Here is a 25,496-nt window from a genome sequence, read left to right as displayed (position 1 = left end):
GCGAAGGAAATATGCAGAGATCGTGGCAAGTGGAAAGTGGTAGTCGCTGCCTACCCCTCCGGGAAAGAGGCGTAATTTTATGTATGTATGTAGATTTATAATTAGTTACATTTATTTTCATTTATACTTTATGACTCTCAGATACATATGAATTAAGGTTCAGTATCATTATCAGCGTTTGGTTTACCTTCAGCGATTTTGTGTGACTTAATTGAGACCGCTTATCTATTGACTATATTTTATTATTCGTGAATTTATGCAATTATGATGAATAAACGATCACAAATTGTCACTGTCATTGTCGGTGTCCTGTCACAAGTGTCACATCATATAATTTGTATTAGTCGGTTTCGTTCTGCCATGCCATGTGTGTTTTGATTTTGTAGATAAATATACATGTAATTTACACAGTTAAAATAATTTCCTACAATGCAGCAAGCTCATCGTCCTGGCCAACTAAAGCAAAGCAATAAGGCACATAAATCTCGCCATCGTTCTAAGCGCGGGATTGCAGCGGCTGTTAAAGGTTATGTCCGGACTATTTACCTACATTTTGATAAAGGTTTTGGCCCTGTTCTGAAATCTTATTTCTTTTGCAGGAAAGGTCAATGTTAAGGAGTATGTCCGACGTAATCGCCACGTGCTTAAGAAAGACGAGCGTCGGCATCAAGCGCTGCAGCTTCGTAAAAATAAGCGAGAGGAAGTTTTAGCCAAAAAGCGAGCTTTAGGTGGCAGTCGCTTTCCTCCGTTTTTGGTTTGCGTGGTTCCTCTAAATGCTCAGCTGGATGTGCAGTCCGCTCTTGTAATTCTGAAGACTTGTTCCGAAGGTGCGGTTGTAACACAGTCAGAAAATGGTATCCTGCACGTCAGGTAAGTTAATACAAGGGTAGTAGTGCACCTCTTAAAGTATTTGGCAAGGAATTCTTATATGACAAAATATAATCTTGAGAGTCTTCATTTCAAATAACAAGTATAATGTGGGTAAGAAACAAAGAAGTTACTTACAGAAACAAACATTATCTAGGTACTAGCTTACCTTAGTACATTTTTCAAGTTTTTCGTTATTCATATATACATAAATACATAAATTCACATCTCTTTATGTAGACAGAGAGACTGCATCTTTCCACTTATTTGGTTTTTCATATCAATTTAATCTTTGTTACAGTTTGCCAAACTTCAAACAACGCTTCTCATTTATTTGTCCTGAAGTTCACAATGAATTTGCTTTACTGGATGCCTTGAAAATTGCAGACACTGTTCTTTATGTTAGTTCTGCCCTTGATGAACCTGTTGATGAATGGGGGGAAAAGGTCCTTGCCCTATCTATGGCCCAGGGCATGCCAACTCCAGTGGTTGTTGCCATGGACATAGAAGGTGTACACCCCAAAAAAAGAACATCAGAAAAACAAAATGTACAAAAACTCATATCCAAATGGCTGCCAAATGAAAAAGTCTTACAATTGGACAAAAGTTCAGATGGCTTGAATGTTTTACGTAGGATTGGCAATCAGAAACGTAACATCTTACATCACAGAGAAAAGAGGCCGTACATGTTAGCTGAAGAAGTCGAGTATGTACCTGATACAGAGGGTGAAAATGGTACATTAAAAATTAGTGGTTACTTAAGAGGAATGCCACTTAATGTTAATGGTTTGATCCATATTACTGGACTGGGTGACTTCCAAATGTCTAGGATTGATGGCCTTGAAGATCCTCATCCATTGAATCTGGGTAAAGAAAATGGAAAGTCTGGTGTAGATGCTATGGATGCAGAAGTCACGAAGGTGTCTGTTCTGCAAGTAGCAGATCCAGCTAAACAAGAGAGTTTGGCTTCTGAGAATATACCGGATCCGATGGATGCCGAACAAACCTGGCCCACTGAGGAAGAAATAGAACAAGCTAACTTGGAGGTAAAGTTATTTACAATCTTACTGTGAAAAGCCAATTAACTGAAAATCAATTACAAATGCTAAAAAACTTTTGGAATTTTGCAAAAAAAGTATTTATTCAATGTAAATCATAAGTATTAATTATTAATGTTTATCACCATAATTTAATTGGATTGATATCCATAAAACTATTTGTGATGTTTGCTACAGTGTAACTTAATTCGTGTAATCTAAATGTTTAGCACAAATTTTCATTGTCAAATGTTTATTGGTTTCTATTATTACTTTCACTAAAAGTACTTTTTTAATTTGAGTAAATAAATATGTGATTACAGACTAAGAAAAAAAAGCTCAAAGTGAAAGTTCCAAAAGGCTGGTCAGACTACCAAGCTGCCTGGATCGTCGAATCTGATGCGGAAGGGGATGCTTCAGAAGGCAGTGACAGTGATGGGGAAGAGCAAGAAGACTTCATGTCTTGCGAGGAAGACAACTCAGATGTGGAAGAGGCTGAAGAAGATAATGATTTTGAATCTGTGACAGAATCTGAAGTGGCGATAAGTGATGAGAAGTACGATGCTACAATTGATGCTCAAGAAGAACAGGAGATGCTTCAGAAATTGGTAGCGGCAAAGGAAGATCAACAGTTTCCAGATGAGGTAAAAATCATTGGTGTTTTGATCTGGCCAAAAACAATCAAAAATTTCATTTTCATAACTGTGTATTGAACAAGAAAAACATCCTTGTTCTTTTATATGTAGTTGTCAAAGGTCAGCTACGAAGGTGGATTCAAGAAAATTTTCTGCTTGAATTTAAATAAAATGATAATTAAAATTTAATAAGTAGTGTTTAGTCCTTGCTAAGATTTACATGTTATTACTTACATTCTGCCTGTCACTAGACAAGTCTAAATTTCTCACACAGAAGAGAAATAAGAGTATGAATTTTCAAATCCAGGTCGATACACCTCGAGACTTGCCAGCAAGGGAGCGGTTCATGCGCTATCGAGGTTTGGAGTCGTTCAGGACATCCCCGTGGGACCCCAAAGAGAATTTACCGGCGGATTTCGCGCGGATATTCCAGTTTGAGAACTACGAGCGGACAAGGAGGAGGGTGTTTAAGGAGAATGAGGATAGTCTTGTTAATATGGTAAGAATTAATTTATTATGGTAACTAAATCACATGAAACCGACGAGCTTGCATGAAAACACTTATGAATGTGAAGGGTTGAAATTTGAATGTGGCAGTTTTCGAAAGAAGAGCCCTGCAAGTGGAAACATGTAGTCTCTGTCTGAAGATGTAGGCTCTGTCTAATGATGTAGTCTCTGCCTGCTTCTGTGGGAAACAGGCGTTATTTTAAGTAGGTATGTATTAATACTTTATATTATGGAAGCTTTTGAACATACCATAGTGTTTTGTGCTTTTCGTTCCTGTAGGTATGTTGTCTCAATTTTAAAATCTAAATATGGGGACTACAAGATATTTTGTGCCTTTAGAATTTGCACACATGTTTTTCCATAACAGGTGCACATGTTGTAACAACCTAACGTAATAAACCTTTCAGTGAATTGTTTGAGCATTAATAGGTCTAACATCTTTAAATATACCTACACATTTCTAATTACAGTACGGATTTTACATAACAGTCCACGTTAAAGACGTCCGCCAAGACCTGTGGAACGCCTTCAACTCTTCAAACCCCAACGCTCCCTTAGCGGCCTTCGGTCTTCTTCCTCACGAACATAAGATGTCCCTTATGAATGTAGTTCTGAAGAGAACAGGCGCAAGTGACGAGCCTATAAAGAGCAAAGAGAGGCTGATATTCCAAGTGGGATATAGGAGGTTCATCGTGAATCCGATATTCAGTCAGCACACTAATGGAAGTAAACATAAGGTGAGGAAAATATAGCATTAAATTTTTAATTATTATGTTATTTAATGATGTTGTTAGTTTTCGTAGATTTATATACATATGTTTAGGAATTACTTAAAAAAATAAAAATAGAAACGACAGTTCAGTTCTGCGGAACTTTGCATATTTCTTCTCTGTGTCCATAGAATTAGATAGTTAAAGAAAGTTACATATAAATAAAATACAGTAGGTAAGAAAAAAGTGTTCTGTTTCGTGTGTTAGAAGGAATATAATTCTGTGATAATTATTATGAATTACTTTTTTTTTGCAGTACGAGAGGTTCTTCCAGCCAGCATCCACTTGCGTCGCTTCGTTTTACGCTCCAATCCAATTTAGCCCCTCAACAGTTCTTTGTTTCAAGGTATGATATTTTTCTTCTGTTCAATAAAGTTATATTCATTCAAAATTAAAAATGCTTAATTTAAGCTGCAAAGCTTGAGGCCATATTTGCCTCAATTTCATGATTACATTTCAAAATAAATAATTATAAGATTTAAGTATTGTGACGGCAAAAAGTGAAAATTTTTATCTAATTTTCAAAAAAAAAAAAAAATATACATACATCCATATAATCACGTCTATATCCCTTGCGGGGTAGGCAGAGCCAACAGTCTTGTAAAGACTGATAGGCCACGTTCAGCTATTTGGCTTTAAGATAGAATTGAGATTCAAATAGTGACAGTGCCCATCGCCTAAAAGAAGAATCCCAAGTTTATAAGCCTACCCCTTAGTCGCCTTTTACGACATCCATGGGAGAGAGATGGAATGGTCCTATTATTTTTTTCTATTGTTGCCGGCCACCACACGGCACTCAAAATAACATTCAAAATAAATGATTATTAGATTAAAGTGTTGTGACGTCAAATAGTAAATACAAGGTATCAACCTTGTATCAAATTTTGAAAAAAAAAAAAATGTATTCAATTCAATTATTTTTGCAGGAGAAAAGAAATACTAAATTGCAGTTGCTAGCATCGGGAGTGTTGTTGTCGTGCAACCCCGACAGGCTCGTTGTAAAGAGGATTGTTCTTTCTGGACATCCATACAAGGTAATCCTACTACTATTATAAAGGCGAAAGTTTGTATGGATGTTTGTTACTCTTTCACGCAAAAACTACTGAACCGATTACCATGAAATTTGATATGTAGGTAGCTGAAGACCCAGAATAACACATAGGCTACTTTTTATCCCAGAGTTCCCGCGGGATTGATAGGGTTTCCATGCGGACGAAGTCGCGGGCGGCCTCTAGTTTTATATATATCTTAGTTTTTCTGACTGTAGCAATGAATTGCGCGCCATTCGCCGCCCTTTATATCACATACATGTATACATAAAATCACGCCTCTTTCCCGGAGGGGTAGGCAGAGACTACCTCTTTCCACTTGCCACGATCTCTGCATACTTCCTTCGCTTCATCCACATTCATAACTTTTATAAAACAATATTTATTAGTATTGTTAAGTATTAAGTTAACGTACTTTAATCGTAAGCATGTACATATATTGGCTTTATCTTATTAAAAAAAAAACTTAATCCCTGGTTTAGCTTTAATTTTTCTTATACATACATACATACATATAATCACGTCTATATCCCTTGCGGGGTAGACAGAGCCAACAATCTTGAAAAGAATGATAGGCCACTTTCAGCTTTTTCTTATGAACAATGATTATGCTGCATGCCACTGTAAAGTCAAAGTTTAAAGTTTCTTCATACGTTTTCATATGTTGCGACAGGTACACAAGAGATCAGCTGTGATACGCTTCATGTTCTTCAACCGGGAAGACGTGCAATACTTCAAGCCGTGCAAACTGAGAACTAAGTATGGTCGCACGGGACACATAAAGGAACCATTAGGTATGTGATATATTTCGACCTACATAGATAAGTAAATATATATATATACACGTCTATATTGCGGGGTAGACAGAGCCAACGTTCTTAAAAAAACTCAGCTGTATGGCTTTATGATGAAATTGAGATTCAAATAGTGACAGGTTGCTAGCTCATTGCCTACAAGAGGAATCCCAAATTTTATAATTACTTTTTTATTAATATTCCTTAGTCGCTTTTTACGATATCCAAGAAAAGTGAGTTTTTATCGTTAACCAAAATAATTAACACAAATTAACTGTTTCATAATTCTTCTCAGGAACTCACGGCCACATGAAATGCGTGTTCGACGCGCAGCTGAAGTCGCAGGACACAGTGCTTCTCAACCTTTACAAGCGAATGTTCCCGAAATGGACCTACGAAAATTGTATAGTGACAGACAGAGACAACAAGAGTGTAGATACGATGGAGTCGTAGAAATAAAGTTAGAAAAAAAATTAAATAGATGTTTTTTTTTCTTTAACCTGCTGCTGCTGTATTTTAAATATACCTACAGGAAAAAATTTTTTGAATCCTGAAACTATTGAACTTTCTTTTCACCATAGAGACGGATTCAGGCTCGCATCCGCACAGCGCGGATAGAAGATATTTCGTAATGGGGTAAAGGAAATTGAAACTTAAGCCATCATACATAGTTCATATTTTTGCCACATGAAACACACTACGGCGGCCGCGGAATGCTTATGTAGCGTAATCAGAGTACCAACTTTGAATATATATAATTGAAAATAAGGAATTTGAGAACTCTTCATTTTTACTGAAAGAGATTTCTTTAGATACAAGCAGAATCTAACCTATGTACTATTTCTAGTGTTTGTGTTTGTAAATAAATGAATTACAGTACCAAATCAGATTATCAAAGTGAGTAAAACACAAGAATATTTCCACATCTTTATTGACACATGAAGCGCGAAGGCCTACGCACAGTGAACTTTAGACAGCAATCTCTTTACTAGCCTAACATTTAAACCAATAATCTCTGAAGGCAGTGCTACAATCACATGCAGTATTTGTTTTACAAACATGATAAAAAAAATATTAATGGAGTTTTAATGACAAAATTAACGAATTAATACAATAGCAGAAAAAAAATTATAAACCAGCTCCCGTAAATGTTTTCGCGCAATAAAAAAGGCGTCGCGCTTGCCATGCTATGGGGCAGGTAATTTTATAACACAGACAAATCTAACGACACTCAAGTTTTGATTTTGGAATCGCGAGTTGTTACAGAAAATATAAGAATGGAAAATTCAAAAGATAATAGCTTTAGATATCAAACAGTTTGAAGAGCGAAACTTAAGAACTTTGTGTCGTTAGATAAGTAGTTTCTCATAATAAGATCGACTTTGATTGCAAATACCGCATTAAGCAGTTTCATTAATTTAAATTTTTCTTCAATTAAAAGTGACCATAGCGTAGTTACAGGGTAACATAATAACAAAAACACATTTAAGCATCTAGCGTCAAAAACAAGCGAACACGGTAATAATTGTCAATATAAAATTGTTAAATCAAATTACAGGCTAACACAGTTGCTAATCGTTAAAATCCAAGTAGACTAGACATACTGTTTGTTAAAATACTACACGTGATCAGTTGTTGCAGAAAACTATTTGTAATTGTGATGTTGGCTCTAGAGTCTGCAATGTAATGATCTCTGTGACAGATGTCAAATCCATACATTTCATAGCCTGTCCTTTTCGCACCTACGTCATAGTTATCGTTCCATCCTGCTGTCACAGATTTCAAGCTATATGCTATGCGCTATTCACTATCGTTGACAAGGCATACGTCTTATCTTCCATTTCTTTTCTGTATCTGGAGTTAACCAGAAAGCAACAGAGAGAGAGAGAGAGGTAAATTAAGAGTGTAAGTCTTGTTAACAGTAATGAGTAACCCTGCAGGTCGATATATTAAAAGTGACGTATAAAGTAAGTTGGTTGAGTGCGTCTTTGCTCAAAATGAGCTTGGAGATTCGGGCGTTATGTGGCAAAGCCTTAAACTTCCTTGCATTAACAAATATATAGCAATGGCTATTTTTAACATTATACAAAAAATACTTATGTACAATAATTGTAAACACAATGCAACAAAAGAAACGTAGTTAACGCCCTTTTTATGGTGTTGCTGAAAAAAATATTTTAGATATTTTTCATGACTTTTACTTTAGTATATCGACCTGCTGTCTATTTGAGATCATGATTTCTTGCTTTCAATCTCAATCATAAATTTTTAACCTAACATTTTATCGCATACAGTTTTCTGCAACTGTTAATAATAATAATTAATACAAACAATTAGATCATTATCAATAATAATATAATGAATGCAAAACATTGTACTATTTGGTGTGATTAGACAGTATTTTAGTGTAATTACTACTTCTGTTTCTGGTCATAGAGTATTTTATACGCCAAATAAGCAGTACCTGCTTTGTCAAAAAGTACCTTAACACATTAGTGGTAAGGTTGACTTTTTAATCTCTTATTATAATGTTGAAATTCGAGTGATATTAAACCTAAATGAAAAGTAAAGGGAACGATGGTAGATTTTTGATTAGCTTAAACACTTATTTAGTAAGCTGTGAAACTGTAGGTATAATCATAGATTATCAATCTCAAGATGACGTGAATATGATTTTTTACTACTAGGATAGTTAGATGTATACTTAACGTCGACAATGTGTTGTTCTTATCTTGGTTATTCAAAATTCGAGGTCATGAGGGTATGAGCTCATTTTGAGGAAGGTAACCTATGTATAATCACAATACAAAATGATTTCTTGTTATGGCAACACTATTCAATAGTAGTTTCATTAACGCGTTTAGTTTATTTAGTAAGTTAAACAGTTCCGTTTTAGTTATAGAAATCCGAACAATCTTTTATTTAGCTTGTACATTTAGTATGTGGTATTATGTCACCGTTGAAATTCTACTGGATCCACTATTACTATCCAGCGGCGAATTTGACTCGGAAAATAAAATCAATAGAAACAACTCGGAATCAATACAAAAATTAAATACGATGCATTTCTTTTTTCATGTTTAGTCGTCACCCTAAAACGAAACTTGACTATCTATCACAAACTTAAAAAATAAAAAATTATCATTATTATAATAAAAGTATAACGAAAATTAATAATGTTAGTCGAGAGGCTCTGAAAAGCCAATCGTTAAGATTTTAACCTAATAGGTACGTCAGCAAACCTAGCTTTTTTTAACCTTTCATTTACCTTCGAGTGTCTCATACTGAACTGCTATATGTATGAAGCGTGAAATTATTTCATTCGCCTTAAGTTTACTTGTCGCTCATTATTAATTTTACTATGGTAAAAGGGTTTTTCATAATTAATCTAGATGATTGTTTACTTTATTTAAAATACTTTCAAGTATAAATTATAGTTTGCGAACAAGATTTACAAAGCTCTTAAACTGAAACTATAAAATGAGCGACAGGACTTCAGGAAAATATATTAAATTCACACCTCAATTGGCAACCATTATATTTTCTAATGGGATATAAATTTATTTATACAATTTGCAAGGCAGGTTTTTCACAGATTTTGCTATTATGTACCAATAACTTGAGAACCCTTTTGGTATTCTATTTTTTGACTTTTTATGTATTAGTTTATTATTTCTTATTCATAACTTACACATTTATTTAAATTTTTATTTCGGTTTATATATTTATCTTGTTAAATAACTACATAGTATAATGTTTAATACTGGAATAATCTCATTATGCGGTAATTAAATTAATTTATTTTAAAGTTGAATTCGCAACTGATAAATATGTATAATAGACGATGTCGGCCGGGCCGGTCAAACGAAAAATCCCATTAATTCCTATTCCCGCGGGAATTTTGGGAAATCCTCTCTTAATGCACTCGTAGACCACACTTGGAATCTATATTGCAAATTTCAAGACTCTAGACCCAGTGGTTAGTTAGACCCAGACAGTTATTCAGTCACACAGTAAGGAAATAGTTTTGTAACTACAGTATAATTCTTCATATAACACTAACGGTTCTCACGGTACATACAATAAAAATTGTAATTGAAATAAATTTTGTAAAATAGAGAACGGCCTCCAATCGATTTTCACCTTTTTCGAAGTCAGATAAAACTCTAAAACTTTTTCCGAAGTGTAACAAATAATTTCCCGAAAACCGCATCAAAATCGGTTACGCAAAACATACTGAGAACCATATTTTCTTTTGAAGGCGGTTAAAGATAATTTTATTTTCCTATTCTGCGTTCTTGCTAAGAGTGCATATGTAAGTAATGGATATTACAGAACAATAATGTAAAAACATAATGTACATTTCTTTGTTCATAATTCATACGTAAAAGAGTTCTCAAGCCACAGGTAACAACGTTTAGTTGGTGCAAGTTTGTTCAAGCGTACTGACCATAGACATACATCTAGTTAGATCGTGCAATTTTCTTCCTTTACGTGCTGTGTGGATTTTTAAGTCCAAGGATTCTTTACCCCGTGATAGACCAATACTACAATAAAGAATACATTCATGATTTATTTTAATCTTAAATATGCCAAAACCAGTAGGGATTATGAATGGTTCATCCCAACATCGGCGATCTATATTATTAGGGGCAGAAATGTGGCAAATGTATGTACGTACTGTCGCCTGTAGAGAAACATTACTCCTCTAAAGTATTTATACGAAAGGGTGTCATCTTTGAAGACGATTGTACTTATTGCAATAAAAAATTATTTTCGGGTATCTACTAGGTATACATGTAAATCTTGGTATGTGTGTGTAATAGAAGTACATATTTTATGCAGTATCTAACTAGATGTATATCATCGAACATTTGCCAAACGTTCGGCTAACGTACGTCAAATATTTGCGTGTTGGGGCCAACATGGACGCGAAAGGTTTTTTTTTTGTTTAAGCTTTGGGTTTTTTATTGCGACGTTTCTTAGCATCGCCCGAGTCTGGAGGTTTGGTCGGGACGTTGTTGGCGCCGGATTTGCTGTATAAGTTGTTGAGAAACTCTTCAAGGTTCGGATCGTGACTGGAAAATAATATTGTTTAACATTACTTGAGTAAGACCTCCTTGTAGTAAGCTAAAGTTTTTTAAAACAAACTTTTTGTCAAAATCTGAGGTATCCATATAAAGAGACTAGTAGTTCCTAAAATTAGCGCGTTCATTCAAACAAACAAACTCTTCAGTTTTGTAATATTAATATAGATTGGTAATTTTGTTTGTATCTGTTAGTCTGTTACTATTATGTCTATATCGAATGATTAACTTCACTGTCTCTAAGGTAATCACTTTCCAGGTAATGTTTAGAAGGATTTAGTGTTCCAGTAAAACAACTCAATGCAGTTCACGAAAGCTTCGCTTATATTGGTACCGAAATTATAATTAGCACATACAGTACATAGAGAAAACGAAAGATAAAGTTCACATAACACAAATTACACAGAGTATAGAAGTACAGGTTATGTGTGTTGTGTTGGTCGGTAGGCCGACACGGGACGACTGGCTCTACTTAGCTATCGGCTACAGGAATGCTGATTTGGCGCAAATGCCTGAGTGTATACACCCCTACATCACACCCCTCCTAAAATTTGTTACACAAAAATCGACAAATTTTACAATAGTTAAAAAAATGTTGTGTACAAGTCTCCACATCTGTTATTTCTATATTTGCGCTGAACTACGAATTAAATTATACAAAGCGATAGGATCTCAACAATATGTTATGACTACAATTTTACAATGATCACAAGTTATTTATAATTTAGAATGCCAGGGTTTTAAGGACTTATCGCGACTACAAAAAAAATACGATACATAAAAAAAATGTCTTAAAATTACATAAACTTGAACGATTTCCAGACACAGGTGTAGGTAGCTTTACGCGATAATCACTCTGTGTTTACCTTTCTCTGCCTGCGCTGGTGATGATCGCTGTTCAATGGCTTCCTCCAAAGATACTGTCAATCGTTTATTCAACCAGTTCTTCGTACTTTTAGTGCATCTCGCGAAACAAAAATAAATGCAGCAAACCATACATAAAACTGTACCGACACTTATGCAGATCAAAATGACGTTAAAACTATCCATTTTTGACTTCATATCGTTGACTTGATTTATGTTGTTTTGCGTATAATTTACTTCCTCTAACTTAGTTGAATATTGACCCATGTTGAATGAATGTCTTTGAATAAAAAAATTGACTATTAGATATTTATTGCAGTAGTGAAACTGATCAAAGATGCGTTATGACTGTGACCGAAGAAAGTATCTTTGCGGAAGGAAAAAAAATATCTGCCCTAAAATACTTACTATTTCTAAGTAAAACGTACGGGTTTTTTGATGACACGGCCGCTGCGTGAAACTCGCTGCGTTGCCGGGTCAGTCGCGATGCTAGGTTGCGACATCTGCTTACCCGTGTCGATAACTATACTTGGCGCCTGTGTTTGCACGTCTGAGCTATTAATTAAGTATGCCGGTTTCAATCTATCTATCGAAATTACTGAACGGCGATTTGGTAGTTGAATTTCGAATGTTTTTTCGTTCCTCCTAATTACCTTAAATGGCCCATCGTATGGAGCTTTCAAAGGCTTTCTCACCGTATCATCTCTAACAAAAACATGTGTGCATGACTTAAGATCCGGATGCACAAACCATTTGCGATTATCCCGATGAGTGTTTGAAATTGGCCGTAATTTATCAATTGACTGACGAATATTTTCTATATACGTATACGAGTCGTCAAGTATAGTTTCCGACGAGCTAAAAAAATCATTCGGAAGCCTTAGTGTTTTTCCAAAAGTATACTCAGCTGCGCTTATGCCGTTGTCGCTGCGCCCTACTGCGCGTAAACCATACAGCACTGTCGAAAGCTCGTCAACCCAAGATTGATTGGTTAAACGAGACATCAGTGACGCTTTTAAACTGCGATGCCAACGCTCGACAAGGCCGTTAGCCTGCGCGTGGTAGCTGGTTGTTCTTATCCTGTTAATGCCTAAAACTTTAAGCAAATCTGCAAATAGTTGACTTTCAAACTGTCGACCCTGGTCCGTCGTAAGTCGGACCGGGCATCCATACCTGGTTATCCAGTTGTCGTAGATGACTCTGGCGACCGTCTCTGCTGTTATATCCTTGATTGGTATAGCCTCAGGCCACCGTGTACCTCGGTCTATGATGGTTACACAGTACCTGTATCCGTCTGGTGATGTAGGTAATGGCCCTACTATGTCTACATGAATATGTTCAAAGCGTTGTGCATGCTGAAATGTGGCATACTCTGAAATCGTATGTCTGGTGATTTTCGCTTTTTGGCAACTGACACAATTTTTTGCCCATCTGCCTACGTCAATGTTCATGTTAGGCCAGAAAAATCTGTCCGATAGCATTTTACGCGTGGTGCGTATACTAGGATGACTAAGTTCATGTATGCTATCGAATGCTAAACGTCTGAACGCCTCCGTCAAATATGGTCTTATTTTTGAAGTTGAAATGTCGCAATACACCTCTTTTTTAACTGTGGGTAAAAGTATACGTTTGATTACAACATTATTACTACTTACGTTTCCTGCTTCATGCTGCGCTAGGTAGTTGTCAGATTTCTGCGACTCAGCTAGTTGCTCGTAATCGATGCTTGTGGGACAGGAAATAGTCGCGACGCGCGATAACGCGTCGGCGACCACGTTATCGCTGCCTGCTACGTGTCGTATGTCCGTTGTGAATTCGCTTATGAACAAAAGCTGCCTTGTTCGACGAGGTGTTTCTGACTCTGTACCTATTTTCGAAAAAACGTGTACCAATGGACGATGATCGGTATAGATCGTTAACGGCCTTCCCTCGAACAACTTACGAAAATGTTTGATGGCGAAATAAATCGCTAACAATTCTCTATCGTAAGTGCTGTAACGCTTTTGAGTATCTGATAGACGTTTAGAAAAATAGCCCAGGGGTCTCCACGCACCTTTGTCCAGTTGCTGTAGAACCCCTCCGGTACATGTGTCCGATGCATCTGTAAACAGTGCTAGCGTAGCGTCGCTGCTCGGGTGTGACAACGTGACCGCATTCTGTAACTGTAACTTACATTCTTGAAACGCTGCGTCAGCATCCGGCGTCCAGTTGATGGGAGATTTGTCGTTCTTTTTAGCGTTATGTAAATATTGAGATAAAATAGCTTGACTTTGAACCGCATGTGGAATATGTTTTCTATAGAAATTTATCATGCCTAAAAAACGTCGTAATTGGTTAACCTTAGTAGGTTTAGGAAAATCTGATATGGCTTGTACCTTGTCTTGTAGAGGTCGAATTCCTTGTGCCGAAACGTGAAAACCAACAAACTCTAGTTCCGATACTCCAAAACAACATTTAGACTGATTAATTGTTAATCCAAACTTGTTTAAACGCTCAAATAATAGTCGAAGATGTTCCCTATGTTCTGCCTCACTTGTACTTGCTATGATGACGTCATCGATAAAACTGAATACAAAATCCAACCCTTGTAAGACTGTATGATGCATGAACCTTTGGAAGGATTGCGCTGCATTTCGTAGTCCGAAGGTCATTCTCGTAAATTCGAAAAGTCCGAATGGGGTAATTATTGCTGTTTTCTCGATGTCGTCGTCATTAATGGGTATAAAATGATAAGATCGATTTACGTCGATACGTGAAAAAAATGTTTTACCTGCCAGGACGTAGGTGAAATCGTGCAGGCGCGGAATGGGATATCTGTCCGGTTTGGTGATGGCGTTTAGCTGCCGATAGTCACCACATGGCCGGATGTCTCCATTCTTTTTCGGGACGATATGCAGTGGGCTTGCCCACGCGCTCTTGGATGGCCTGCAAATACCTAATTCTACCATTAACTTAAATTCTTCTTTTACCTTCTGCAAACGATCTGGCGGTAACGGTCTTGCTCTAGCGTGAACCGGTGGTCCAGTTGTCTCGATGTAGTGCTTCTCTGAATGCTGTGGAGGTTCTTTAAAAGACATGGGTTTCGTTATGTCTGGAAAAAGTTTAAGTAAATCGTGATACGGATGATTTTCGGATAAAGTCGTGACAGATGCGTTAATACAACTTTGAACACTGGCAATAACATTAAGAGTTGTTAGCGTGTCGATTAAACGCCTATTATTTAAATCAACTATCAGTTTATAGTGGCTTAAAAAGTCTGCTCCTATAATTGGTTGTTTAACGTCAGCTATAATAAACGTCCAACGTAATTCGCGCCTTATGTTAAGATCTAGGGTCAATGTGCGAGTACCATAGGTTTTTATTTGAGTCCCGTTGGCTGCAAATAAAACATAATCGTTTGAATCGTGCATGAAACTGCGTTTATTAGCCGTGGGGGGCAATACTGACACATTGGCACCTGTATCTATTAAAAAACTTAGCTTACTATTTTTATCCGTGATACACAACCGACGGTTTGTTCCCTCGATACAGCTTCCCGTCGCCGACTGTACGGTTGCTAGTTTTCCGACTTCCATGCGCAGGGGTCTCTACATTTCTTCGCTTTCTTCCCGAACCGGTAGTGGAAGAAACATAGGTAGTTCTCTTTTCTCGTACCAGATTGATCTCTTCTTTGGCCATAACCGCGTCCTCTGTACCGCTGATTCGACCTACTGCGACTGCGCGTGTTAAACTTCCCTCGTCGTAGCTCTGCGACTTCTAAAGTAAGCTTTGCTATGGCCTCAGATAGGTGATTTGACTGCTGCTCCTGTGTGACGGCTGCCACTTCTATTGGTCGGGTCGTCTCCATCACTTTGTCTGCTACCTCTGCGAGTTTGTCAGCATCTTCCAAGGTGGTGGCTGCTAACACCGTTCGCAATGCCGTCGGGAGATGATTCTGCCATAAAACTAGCAGCGTCTGTGACGATACGCGCGTTCCTGCTAAGCTTTTCATACGCCTGAGAAGTTGTGAGGGTTTCTGATCGCCGAGCTGCATCTCGCCCATGAGTTTTTGAATGCGTTTAGTCTCTGATTCTTCATAGATGTCTAGTAGATGTTTTTTCAAAGCATCATATTTCTTGTCCTCAGGTGGTGTCTCCAAGAACGCTGCTACTTGCTGTATAACTTGTTTGCTCAGTTTAGCAATGAGTAATTGGTACTTTGCGTTATCGTTGGCCTTTTGAGGAGCCACTGCCGCTTCGAAATGTATAAACCACAACGCCGGCTGGTCCGTCCAAAATTCGGAAATGCGCGCCGCTACAGAAATCAATACAACCTCCGGTTTATCTTCCTCCGACATCTTCGTTACTTTTCACTGTCCGCAGAGAGTGAACTGAAGGGTACCGAGTGTGAGTCAACCTACCGACGCTTGAAATTGAGTCGCCCCGCCAAACGTTACTTGCACTGAAAGTCACTTTACTGCACACGGGTGTCACCACTGTTAGTCTGTTACTATTATGTCTATATCGAATGATTAACTTCACTGTCTCTAAGGTAATCACTTTCCAGGTAATGTTTAGAAGGATTTAGTGTTCCAGTAAAACAACTCAATGCAGTTCACGAAAGCTTCGCTTATATTGGTACCGAAATTATAATTAGCACATACAGTACATAGAGAAAACGAAAGATAAAGTTCACATAACACAAATTACACAGAGTATAGAAGTACAGGTTATGTGTGTTGTGTTGGTCGGTAGGCCGACACGGGACGACTGGCTCTACTTAGCTATCGGCTACAGGAATGCTGATTTGGCGCAAATGCCTGAGTGTATACACCCCTACATATCGAATAAATTCAAAAACTAATGGACCGATTTTGGTGATATTTTGGAACAGGGACAGAAAAAACCTATGGCTGTTGCATAGGTTACTTTTTTGGAAAATCCCACGGCTGGGATGCCCCACGCAAAAGCTAGCCTTCAAAATTTATCTAGTCGACCAATCTTTATAATTTTTACAGTAACGTACACACGTTAGTTGATATTACTGAGTAAGACATGGGGTATCTTTCATCCTGTTACTGTTTCTGCCGGTGTGGTTCCCGGCACCAATACAAAAAAAGAATAGGACCACTCCATCTCTTTCCCATGGATGTCGTAAAAATCGCCTAAGGGATAGGCTAACAAACTTGGGATTTTTAAGGCAACCTGTCACTATTTTTAATCTCAATTCTATTATTAAGCCAAATAGCTGAACGTGGCCATTCAGTTTTTCCAAGACTGTCGGCTCTGTCCGCCCCGCAAGGGATATAGACGTGACCATATCTCACCCAGTGTTGGGTCTGGGCTCGGTGTCGGCGGTCGCCTTGTTCCCCAGCACGATGCGGTACTGCACCACGTGGCAATCGGGCCGCAGTTGTTTTAAATTCTTTTTCTGCAAACAAACGAGTAATTTATATTAAAAATCTTGGGCCCGTGTGGTTCCCGGCACTAGAGAATAGGACCATTCAATATTAATTATTATTATTTTTTTGGACAAATTACACAGATTGAGTTAGCCTCGAAGTAAGTTCGAGACTTGTGTTACGAGATACTAACTCAACGATACTTTATTTTATAATAAATACTTATATAGATAAACATCCAAGAGCCAGGCCAATCAGAGAAAGTTCTTTTCTCATCATGCCCTGACCGGGATTCGAACCCGGGACGTCCGCTGACACAGACAAGCGTACTACGGCTGCGCCACAGAGGCCGTCATATCCCAAGGATCCCAAGGATTTCGTAAAAAGCGATTATGGGATAGGCCAATAAACTTGGGTTTCTTCTTGTAGACGACGGGCTAGCAACTGGTACACTATTTGAATTTCAATTCCATTACAGAGCCTCTTTACATCTGAACGGGGCCTTTCGTTAATTTCAAGACTGATCGGCTCTGTCTACAAAGCAAGGGACTTGAACTCAATCCAGGATCCATGGTCAAAGGCATACCCCGGGCTCCCCTCCATAGAGGTGAGGATGCAGCCGGTACTAAAGTTAGGAGGAAGAAGAAGACATACATACATATAATGACGTCTATGTGCTTTGCGAGGTAGACAGAGCTAATAGTCTCAAAAAGACTGAAAGGTCACATTCAGCTGTTTGGCTTAATGATAGAATAAGAGATAATAAGAAGACAATAAAGTAAATTAAAAGAACAAGTGCCGTGTGGTTCACGGCACCAATACAAAAAAGAATAGATCCACTCGCATCTCTTTCCCATGGACGTCGTAAAAGGCGCCTAAGGAATAAGCTTACAAACTTGGGATTATTTTTTAAGGCGATAGGCTAACAACCTGTCACTATTTATCATCTCAATTCTATCATTAAGCCAAATAGCTGAACGTGGCCTGCCAGTCTTTTCAAGGCTCTGTCTACCTCGCAAGGGATATAGACGTGACCATATGTATTTATTTATTTACTAATTTATGTACACAGAAAACATCCAGACTGATAAACACAAGAAACAAAATTACAAAGGTTCTGCTTATTTCAAAAGAAATCTCTTCCAGCAGACCCGAGATAGGAGACATGATGGAAAGGGTGACAGGCGTGTACTCCACTCACACAACTATGTATGTGAAAGAACAAAAGTGCGACTCTGACCTGGCAGCTGGCCCACTGCGTGATCTGGTAGACGGCGCCGTCCATGCAGGCGTAGTACATCACCAGCAGCCCGATCATGCTCGACTCCGCCCAGATGTCGCCCTGTACAATAAATATATATTACTATTTATAAGCACCTACGGGTATTTGAACGAGCACTTAATAGTACGGTACTATTTATTTTATCTCGGACTTTTCGATCTGAGTTACAATGATAAAATTTATTATTTTTCCTGTTCCCGCAGGAATTTTGAGAAATCCTCTCTTATTGCACTCGTAGACCATACTTGGAACATACATACATAAAATCACGCCTCTTTCCCGGAGGGGTAGGCAGAGACTACCTCTTTCCACTTGCCACGGTCTCTGCATATTTCCTTCGCTTCATCCACATTCATAACTCTCTTCATGCAAGCATGTAGTACATTAACGTACATCTCGGACGTTTAAATCTGAGTTACAATGATAAAATTTATTATTTTCAATAAGTAATTGTAAACATATTTCATTGGGGCCAGACAAACCCTTCGTGGTTTAAGATGGAAATATGTAATTAGTTCATACTTCATATTATAAAGAAAAATAAAGTAATAATCATAAAATAAAAATAATTGGGATCCCTTCATAGAATAAGTAATTTATTTTATAACTATGTATCATTTTTATTAACTGTAAATTTGTGTGCAATAAAGATACAATACAATACAAATTATCTTTAATGCCTATAAAAATGATACATGTGTAGACATGAATGATACATGTGTAGAAGAAACATACATTACGAATATGTTGAGCAAATGCGGACTTATCGCTAAGCAATCTCTTCCAACTAACCTTTACAAAGATATTACAATAAAAAAAAAAACAATATAATGACCAGAGATCGGAATAGGTAGATTGATTTTATGTACTTGCATCATGAATTACCATAGAAAGCATAACATGGATAAGCCTCTATTCCGGGATTCCATTTCAGTACTTACACTTACAGTACACTACATTGTCCGCGGGTAACATAGGACCTACAATTTACGTGAACGAAGTCGCGATAAAACAGCTACCACTAATACATTCTTCATCCCACTTGTAAAAATTCCGGAAAAAAATCTTAATAATTTACAAATCCCTCAATACCGGAGGCATGTCCAAGTCCATATTAATATATACGTTTCAGTTCATTGACCCCAATTCAATCTACCTATTCCGATCTCTGACAGTGTCGGTACTAGACCTCTTTGGCGGAGTGCCGTATCTTGCACTGCACGCAGTAGCGCGCCGCGTAGCACGGCCGCGCCGTCAGCACGCGCTTGTGGCGCCGCCCGCAGTTCGTGCATCTGGTACGACAATACTCATTTCATTCTAAATTCTAAAATTATATTCATTATTATGGGATAATTCATATCTATATACTAATTTATAAAGCTGAAGAGTTTGTTTGTTTTCTATGTAGTTCTATTTTTGTTACATTCATTTTTATGTGCAATAAAGAGTTTACAAACAAACAAACTACTGGTTCGAATTGAGTTTTGCGTTGGATAGACCGTTTAACGAGGAAGGCTTAAGACTATAAAACATCACGCTGCAACTATTAGGAGCGAAGAAATAATGGAAAATGTGAAAAAAAAAAACGGGAAAAATTGTTCATCCTTGAGGGCTTCAATGATGCCCAAAATAACTATTAAACGCGGACGTAGTCGCGGGCACAGCTAGTCACTTAATACTTGTCATCTCTTTTGGTTTCACAACATTGGTTGACGTTGAATAAGTTACTTAAAACAAAGTTTACTGCCGCTTCCAAAGCGTCAGTGCAGATGAAGCGGTAACAAACTGCACTGCAGCATTTTCTTCAACAACGTCAACTTAATACAATACAAATTATCTATATTGTCCAAATAAAATAAAAAAATATTATTATTATTTATTTTATTCAACTTATTTATTTCTTACATTTTAAAATATACTTACACTATAATATATATATATTTTAAAATATTGTACAATGACTCATCGACAGAAGGCAAGAACCCTTACTCTCGGTAGTCAGGGCTCCAGAGAGAGGAGCCCTGATAGGCCTCTTTCCCGGAGGAGTAGGCACAAACTACATCTTTCCAATCATCACGATCCCTGCATACTTCACTCGCATCAAACACATAGTTGTTACCCTCGCAACATCCCCATTTACCTGATGGTGTTCGCGGCGAACAAGATAAATAAATGTTTGAACATTTACCTGATGGTGTTCGCGGCAAACTCCATCTTGTCGTGCAGCTGCGCCAACAGCTGGCTCAGCTCGCCCCACGCCGCCTCCGCGTGGCGGGACTCCACCGCGCGCCGCTCGTACGCTTCCCGCCGCTCCTGGGTTCGAATATATCATTCATTTCTTTACATACATACATACATACATCGTTCAAATATATCATTAATTCTGCATATTTCTTTATATACATACTTATCATCACGTCTATATCCCTTACGGGGTAGACAGAGCCAACAGTCTTGGAAAGACCGAAAGGAAACGCTCAGCTGTTTGGCTTTTTGATAGAATCGAGATTCAAATAGTGACAGGTTGCTGGCCCATCGCCTAAAAGAAGAATCCCAAGTTTTATAAATCAATCCCTTAATCGCCTTTTACGACATCCGTGGGGAAGAGATGGAGAAGTTCTATTCTTTTTTATAGAAATAGTACACAAATTAATAAGCACATATTTCTTTACATGTTAGTTATTAAATTTAAGACCAACGATAAGCTTATTGTGCAGACTTGTATCAGCCCCAGGCACGCGCGACGCATTTATTATCGTGCCAAAAATATAGCTATAGCTGTTACGATTAACTTTATAATAAAAAAGTCGAAATAGTAATAATTTATCGCGCGTTAAAAACGGCATCGCGCGTGCTACGCTACACGGGCTAGTGTAGTACACTTAATATAGACATCAATAATCCACATTTTTACACATACACACATAGATTTTAAATTGATAACATTGGCGTGGTAATGTGGTTAACAAGTTGCTATGCAAACAAAACAATGTGAATGAGCAAGTGAATGATATATATATATATCAAAAGTCAATCTGTGTAATTTGTCAAAAAAAGTTATTCACCGGCTCCCCGATAAGTTCAAATGCATGTTGCAGTATTTTGAACGCCTCCTCGGCACCCGGCTGTTGGTTCTTGTCAGGATGGACTAGGAACGCTTGTCGGCGATAATAACGCTTTATTTCCTCGTCCGTGCATGTCACGCTCACACCGAGAATACTGGAAATATAATGAGATTATTATTATCACATCTTATGCACCTTTATAGAGTAAAACGGATATATCAGGATGTTAAAAACAGTACCAAACCGTTGTATCTTAAATAACATACATATTTTTATGCTTTTCACCTTCAAAATATCTTTGAAGAAGAATAAAAAATATTATTTGTATATGTACTATTACAAAAAAGAATAGGACCACTCCATCTCTTTCCCATGGATGTCGTAAAAGGCGACTAAGGGATAGGCTTATAAACTTAGGATTCCTCTTTTAGGCGATGGGCTAGCAACCTGTCACTATTTGAATCTCGGTTCTATCATTGAGCCAAATAGCTGAACGTGGCCATTCAGTCTTTTCAAGACTGTTGGCTCTGTCTACCCCGCAAGGGATATAGACGTGATCATGTGTTGTTGTGTTGTTGTGTTATTTGTATATGTAAACAGAGAAAAGTTTCAGGGAAAACCAGACGTACAATTAGTAAAGCCTGCTATCATTGTCAGTGATTCGTTTCCTTAGGGAGATAGCATGACAAGGCTGAAGCTAATTCAGTTATTCCTCACATTTAAAAATATCTTGTGAAAAGTAGTCATCAACATAATTACACATAGCCATTCAGTTTTATGGCTTGACAGGTTGCTAGCCTATCGCCTATAAGAAGAATCCCAAATTTATAAGCCTATCCCTTGGTCGCCTTTTTCGACATCCACGGGAAAGAGAAGGAGTGGCTCTATTCTTTTTTTTATTGGCACTGGGAACCACACGGCAACAACGTCAAGTAAAGTCATCAAAGAAAGTAGTAAAACATACCTGTAAGGATCTTTTCCTTTGCATGCCAAGAGTCGTTTCATAGCTTCCTCACCAGTGGCCGGTAGTGGTATGTTTGCGTTTAGTTTTGTCGAATCATTACCAGATTCTGCCTCCGTTTCTGAAAAATAGTACCACATTTGTTTAATTTATATCTTAAGAATTACAACTATTAAAATACAGAACAGAGCCAAAGATTCGTAATGATTAATTAGTATATTTTATTACAAATCTTATGAGTTTAAATTTTAGAAAAGTATTTTTTTGATTAATCTTTTGTTTAAAACTATTCTGCTTTAATTTTAATTGGTTTTAAATAACATACTGCAAAATATTTTGAAATCCCTCATCTTTGCATGTTCCTAGTTGCACTTTCCGCTAATATGCTTTCATACATGTGGAAAAAGTCTGAAAGCGGTCAGACAATTCCCTTTAATAAATTAAAGAGATATTTGAAACAGATATACTTACAACGAATAAATGAAAAACAAATAATATATGTATAGTACCTGTTTTAAACCACTTGAGTTTCCTCCAGAAAGCGAACCTAGTGTGACCGAACTTCCTGTCGATGTACACCAAATATTTGTTGTTCTTGATCTTGGCCAGCCAGTCTTTGGTGCTGCGCCACACTGCTTGTGAACTCACGTAGGTTTGTGTGAATACAGAGGTGCATCTGAGTAAGAGGAATGTAATGTTGAAAGTGATGTCTGTAGCCAATTTTTACACAATCACTCCTTGCACCAATAGAAAAAAGAATAGGACGACTCCATCTCTTTCCCATGGATGTCGTAAAAGGCGACTAAGTGATTGGCATATCAATTTGGGATTATTCTTTTAGGCGACAGGCTAGCAACCTGTCACTATTTGAATCTCAATTCTATAATTTAGCCAAGCAGCTGAACGTGGCCTATTAGTCTTTTTTAAACTGTTGGCTCTATCTACCCCGTAAGGGATATAGATGTGCCTTTTAATTCATGAACCTGGATTGGGTTAGTCATGTTATCACATGCAGCTAGTCTGACCTTTGCAACCTTTACAGGGGAACATAATCCATATTGGGTCATGGTAAAAGCTGCATTATATAAATTTGCCTATTACCTTAGTCGCTTTTTACGAGATTTCATGGGAAAGAGATAGAAGGGTTAAGTACCGGAAGATAAGAATGATTAACACATAACCTTTTCAATTTTTAAGGAATGAGAGTTTTAACACCACAAAAACAATAAGATGAAAAATCCCAGATAGTGAATTGTTACAATACTTACAAGTCAAATGATAGATGTAGACTCATATGGCATATATCTGACAGCAGGTACGCAAACCACACCACGGCTTTCCAAGAAGCGCCTCCCCAGTGCTCCAAATAATTCTGAGCCATGCCCAAGTACCCCGGCTTGTTCCTGCGCACTTTTGATTGAGAAGTCTTCTTCTTGTCTACGGCAGGTTTGCTTGCCTTGTGGTAGTTACGATGCTCCTTTTTCTTTTTAGCTTTAGCCCCATCAGCCTGGTTTTCTTGGATAACAAACTCAGATTGATCTTCCTCCTCAATTTTGAACACATCTTCAACAACAGTCTTGTTTTGCTTAGCTTTATCTTTTTTCTCCTTTTTAGGCTTCTCCTGGTTTTCAATAAAAACAAATTGGCTCTCGTTGGTACGCTCGTAGTTTCCATCTTCTTCGTTAGTTATGTCATCCAAAGAAGACCATTTGCGGGAGATATTTCCGCGCTTGTTTTTAGATTTCTTATTGGGTTTTTGAGACTTTTCGATATCATCAGTATTGATGTCGCCCGATTCACTGCCTGATGAAATTGTACTTGAATGATACTTCTTATCATTTTTATGTTTGTTTTCATCATTATGCTTGATGTTTATTGTGGGCTTTTCAGGCTTCGAGTTAGACTTATTGTTTGACAGCTTGGCTTCCACATTATGCGGTTTCGCCTTCTGTGTAGTCTCAGTAGGAGAAACATTTTTGGTATTTTTAGCCAGTACATCAGAGTAAGAAGGACGCATAGGTTTGACTTCAGCTACAATACGTTTTTTAGTACTCGTATCAGCCAGAGGACTATTCTCATTCCTCTTAGGAGAATTCTCAACTCTCATTCCAGGTTTAGGTTCCATACCAGAATTGGAAAGGATGTTCAAAGAAGGAGCATCAGGGTGGTTAAGAGGATAGTTTTGACCAAATGGAGAATATGTGCCTGTGGAATTGGGCTCAAGATTTCCCAATATATCTTGGAGGTAATTTGATGTTGGAATATTATTAGTTTCATTTGTATCTGGGCAAAAGTTGTTTGGCATTGTTATAGGCACATAGACATTATTATTGGGTGTGTATTCTTGATTCATGGCATAAAGAGGGGAAGACGGGGATTGTAAAGGCATATCGCGCAGTCCTTGGTTATGGTTGAATAGTTCGTATTGACCAGACATGGGCACTAAACGCGGCTGCCCATTCTCATCATAATGTACGTACACTTTAAGTGACTGGCCATCGCCCCAGTTGAGAGTAGCACTGCTGTAATTCTGCAGGTTGCAATGAGGAACATTTTGAACGTTGTTAAATCCCAACTTTTCGTCTTTATTCTGTGAAGAATCGCCCGCTAAGACGTTAAACGGCCGCTTGCTTGCATACATATCGTTAGCGTAATTTGCATTGACATACATACTGTTCTCATTCATAACATTAGAGTTCGACGAGATAGGAGTCTGTTTTCTTTCATTTAATCCACCAGGTGCACATTTTTCACCGTTTTCCGCACTGTAATTCCATGCATCATTGTATCTTGCAGAATCCTTCGGCGACCTTGGCATGTTTGGTTAGTTTTTCTAACGCACTGAGAACATTTAAACCAACTGGTCAGTTAAAAAAATGTTTGATATCACTCAATAATTTCGCATTTTTTATAAATATGATCAAAATTCAGAGATAAACAACTAAAACGTGGAATTAAAATTTATTGACGATTTGACGCTTTTATTATTTTGAGCACAGATAATAATAATTGTTGACGACTTGACATTGACAGTTAATCAAATAATTATGGCTGAATATAATATGGATAATGGAACGTATTCTAAGATTCAGCATTATTGATGGCATCATCATCAGCTACTGATTTTGTTTATTAATCAATGATTAAGTAAGTATTATATGTACATATTACAGGTAAAAAGTTTTAAAGAATAATTTA

The 25,496-nt window shown here is 37.5% G+C and overlaps 2 protein-coding genes across 2 annotated transcripts; one reads left to right on the top strand and one right to left on the bottom strand.

Moving 5' to 3' along the window:
• The first annotated feature begins 324 nt into the window (after nt 1-324).
• On the top strand, nt 325-6,130 carry LOC106143577 (pre-rRNA-processing protein TSR1 homolog). Its single transcript, XM_013345706.2, has 10 exons — nt 325-526; nt 600-870; nt 1,169-1,913; nt 2,228-2,548; nt 2,847-3,038; nt 3,517-3,783; nt 4,073-4,162; nt 4,743-4,850; nt 5,539-5,659; nt 5,955-6,130. Exons 1-10 carry the CDS (start codon nt 430-432, stop codon nt 6,110-6,112), a joined length of 2,370 nt encoding a protein of 789 aa, XP_013201160.2. The 5' UTR covers nt 325-429; the 3' UTR covers nt 6,113-6,130.
• A 444-nt stretch (nt 6,131-6,574) lies between these two features.
• On the bottom strand, nt 6,575-25,286 carry LOC106143551 (dnaJ homolog dnj-5). The gene is made up of 9 exons (XM_013345673.2): nt 23,567-25,286; nt 22,808-22,974; nt 22,302-22,419; nt 21,338-21,491; nt 20,461-20,585; nt 19,462-19,564; nt 18,231-18,332; nt 16,916-17,019; nt 6,575-10,737 (listed from the first exon to the last, which is right to left on the bottom strand). The coding sequence occupies exons 1-9, from the start codon at nt 25,114-25,116 to the stop codon at nt 10,611-10,613; spliced, it is 2,550 nt and encodes an 849-aa protein (XP_013201127.2). The 5' UTR covers nt 25,117-25,286; the 3' UTR covers nt 6,575-10,610.
• Nucleotides 25,287-25,496: the final 210 nt, after the last annotated feature.

This window comes from Amyelois transitella, chromosome 7 (genome assembly GCF_032362555.1).
Source record: "Amyelois transitella isolate CPQ chromosome 7, ilAmyTran1.1, whole genome shotgun sequence".
NCBI classification, from domain to species: domain Eukaryota; kingdom Metazoa; phylum Arthropoda; class Insecta; order Lepidoptera; family Pyralidae; genus Amyelois; species Amyelois transitella.
This window is presented reverse-complemented; position numbering and strand designations above follow the sequence as displayed.